The sequence below is a fragment of the Orycteropus afer genome, unplaced genomic scaffold, assembly GCF_000298275.1.
Source record: "Orycteropus afer afer isolate SDZICR_OR568_19922 unplaced genomic scaffold, OryAfe1.0 scaffold00063, whole genome shotgun sequence".
NCBI lineage: Eukaryota > Metazoa > Chordata > Mammalia > Tubulidentata > Orycteropodidae > Orycteropus > Orycteropus afer.
The window spans coordinates 2054608-2057994 of record NW_006921650.1 but is presented as its reverse complement, the minus strand read 5'-3'; the positions used below and the strand labels follow the sequence as shown (position 1 = coordinate 2057994).

The 3387-nt window shown below is 34.6% G+C and overlaps 1 protein-coding gene across 1 annotated transcript in view; it reads left to right on the top strand.

Moving 5' to 3' along the window:
- The window catches only part of DYNC1I1 (dynein cytoplasmic 1 intermediate chain 1), a 366270-nt gene that overhangs the window by 30121 nt on the left and 332762 nt on the right, over window positions 1–3387 (top strand). The window contains exon 4 of the mRNA XM_007939787.2: window positions 127–186. Within this exon, the coding sequence (XP_007937978.1) occupies window positions 127–186 (60 nt within the window). The remainder of the gene's footprint in view (window positions 1–126; window positions 187–3387) is intronic.

The window sequence follows — 3387 nt, the reverse complement described above, 5'->3', positions numbered from 1 at the left end:
GGGGAGATGTTCTGTGTATGTAGTGTATATGACATTGCCTTGATGAATGACATGGTTTGGTTTGGTTTGTTCCCCTCCCCTTTTGTTAATTCTCTGTGTTCTTTTTCCTTTGTGCTGCTCGATTAGGACCCTGCAGTGGGACACAGACCCCTCAGTGCTGCAGCTGCAGTCAGACTCAGAACTTGGGTATATGTCTGCTCTTCTGTTACTCCTTTTATTATTTCTTTGCTACAGTTGTGTTGAAATGCTGGAGCTGTTGTTACTCTTGTTTTTTCCCCTTTTGTTGAACTTCCAGTTTGATAATTTTGTTTTCTTCTGTTAGTTTTCCCTATAATGTTAAGCTTTGGAAAAAAAAGTCTCTCTTTGTGGAAAACCCCACAAAAAGATGGCTTTGATCTCTCCTCCCCTTATTAATTACTATTACTGCAAAACAGTACCCCCCTCTCCCCCAAAAAATACAAACACAAACCAACACCTTTATGTAAAGGTGGGACAGTATACAAGTTCTGTTATGGGAGGTATGTTTGACTTCGTGCTAGCCTCTTCCCTGTTTACTAACAAGCTGCCTTGTTAATTTTTGTCTAAGATCAGTATTAAAATGTTGTGTCCTGTTTGTTTCCTTTCCTTTTCATTGCCTCAGGGACTCACAGTAAACATTCAGTTTGAATTAGTTTGAACAGATAAAGATTCCTGTTAAAGCAAAAGGAAACTGAATTCCGCAATCCTAAGAAATCTTAAGTATTTCAGGTTGGGTAGTGTCTTCCACGTGCTAAAGATCATTTTTCAGATGGAAAATTATGGTCACAGTTTTAAGAAAATGAAATTAAAAATGTATCCATGAGGTGTAAAATATGTAGGCATAATGTAGAAACTTTCTCATATAGGATTGGAGTGAGCTACATTCACACATGAGAAATTTCCAAAGGATGCTCATTACCAGCTCATGTTCAAACTCAGGAAAGCTGATTGTGTACATCTCTTCCCAACTCCGCATTCAATGACTTCATACTGGTAGCTTGAAATCAGCCATGATGGGAGTGTTTGCACCGCAGAAATTGGCACATGCTTCAAACCACAGCTTGCCTCCCCACCTCACCCAAACTGGTTTTTAAACATTTATCAGCATACCACTAGATACCTCATTATATAAATTGCATATTTTGTTGTAATATTTTTCAAACCATTATATTTTTTTCTTTCTAAATACACACCAATGAATCCCAAAGAGAGTTATTACTTGTTTTTTAATTCCTGAGAGTTCCTGGGCATGTATCTCTGGGTTTCTATCGGTGTCAGTTTCTGTTATAGGGATAGAAGGAGGTTGAAGAATTACCTGCTTGTTAGGTTGAATGCCATCTGCCCATGTCTGTATGTATATGCAAAGGTTATTGTTGGGAGACTTACAGCAATGCTAAATCAAGGAAATAGCTCAACACTTCAAGTAACTGATGTGCTGTTTTTTTTTTTCCCACTTCATTAAATACTTGGCTATATAATAATTTAGTTTATGTGTGTTACATTTCAATTTATATTCTTTAAATAGCCAAGGAGTATGGCTCAATCAGGCAGCTAAACAATGAGTATATAGTAAGGGGAAGTTTGGAATGCAATTATTTAATATTCTGTTGTGTTTGAAAAAAGGAGAAGAGGGAACTGGCAGTCTGCCCTGTGCACTTAAATTAATATATTTTTAGATGGATTGGCACATACTTGCTGATGTGGGACAGTTGAGAATTTTCCCATTTATATCTCTTTTCCAAGAAAATACTCATTGTTGACAATGCAGATGAAAACTTGTGACTATTCTAGGGAGACACCATATTTGTGGCTCCCACCACCACTGCCACATTTTATTGCAGAGTGCAACCAGTGAGTCAGAGAGGGTCAATGAGATGTGAGACTCTGTTCACTGAGAGTAGCTTATCTTAGAAAGTTTGAAAGGAACATACAGAAAATTGTATTTAAAAAAGGAGATCATTTTAGACATGTTACAATTTCAAATACTGCTTTAATGAAAATTTCCTTTCTTTCATAAGCCTTATGTGTAGGGAAATCTTTCATACATAATTTTATGGAATGTACCTCAGGCAACAGTAAAGTTTTTATTTCCTCTTCTTGAGCTTTGGGATGGGATTTATCCCAGACCACAGCTGACTGTATTAGTTCATTTTTTTAATGACTCAATTCAAATATAATTGACATAAAATAGACTGTATATACTTAAAGTACATGAATTGATAAGCTTTGACATATGTACACATTATGACACCATCACCAGAATAAAGACAATGAACATCTTCATCATCCTCAGAAGTTTCCTTGTGCTCCTTTGTCACCCTCACTGTTGCCTATTTATAGCCTCCTCTATCCCCCAAAATAACTGATCTGCTTTCTGTCACTACGCATTAGTCTGCATTTTATAGCATAATATAATTAATGAAATCAGACAGCATATACTCTTTTGACTGATTTATAGCACTAAAAACAAGTATTTTGAGATTCATTCATGTTAGGTGTGTATCAACAGTTCATTCTTTTTTATTGCTGAATAGTTCCCATTGTACTTATACCACGGTTTGTTTATGTAGTCACTTGTTAATATACATTTGAGTTGTTTCCACTTTTGGCCTATTACAAATGAAATTGCTGTGAACATTAGTGTACAAATCTGGGTAAATACTTAACAACTATCATGGGTAAATAATAAGGTAGGTATGTGTTTAACTTTTTAACACATTGCCAAACAGTTTTCAAAGTGGTTTTACCATTATACATTCCCATCAGTAGTGAATGAGTGTTAATTCTTTCACATTCTTGACAACACTTGGACTTGGACTTTTTATTTTGTTTTAGCCATTATAAAAGGAATGCAGTGGTATCACATTGTGGTTTTAGTTTGCATTTCCCTAATGTTCAGTGATACTGAATATCTCTTTATATGCTTATTTTCCATCTGGATATGTTATCTGAAATATCTACTTGATTTTTTTGTCCTTTTCTTTGGATTTTTTTTTTCTCATTATTGACTTTTGAAAGTATTTTATATACTCTGGATACAATCCTTTATCTGATATGCAATTTGCAAATATTTTCTTATAGTCTGTGGCTTCTGTTTTTTTTTTTTTTTTTTTTCATTCTTCTCAATAGTATCTTCCAAAAGCAAATTTTTTTTATTTTGAAAATTGCAATATATATGTACATAATGCAGATCATGGTTTTGATGTCCTAATTTCAATTTCAATGATTCCTTAAAGGCTTGGTGGGATAAAATTCATCTATGAACATATTGACTTAAGGCACCTACTGATGAAGGTTGAAGAATACAGTCTGCAGTATGGATTACATCTCAACATAAAGAAAACAAAAATCCTCACAACTGGACCAATG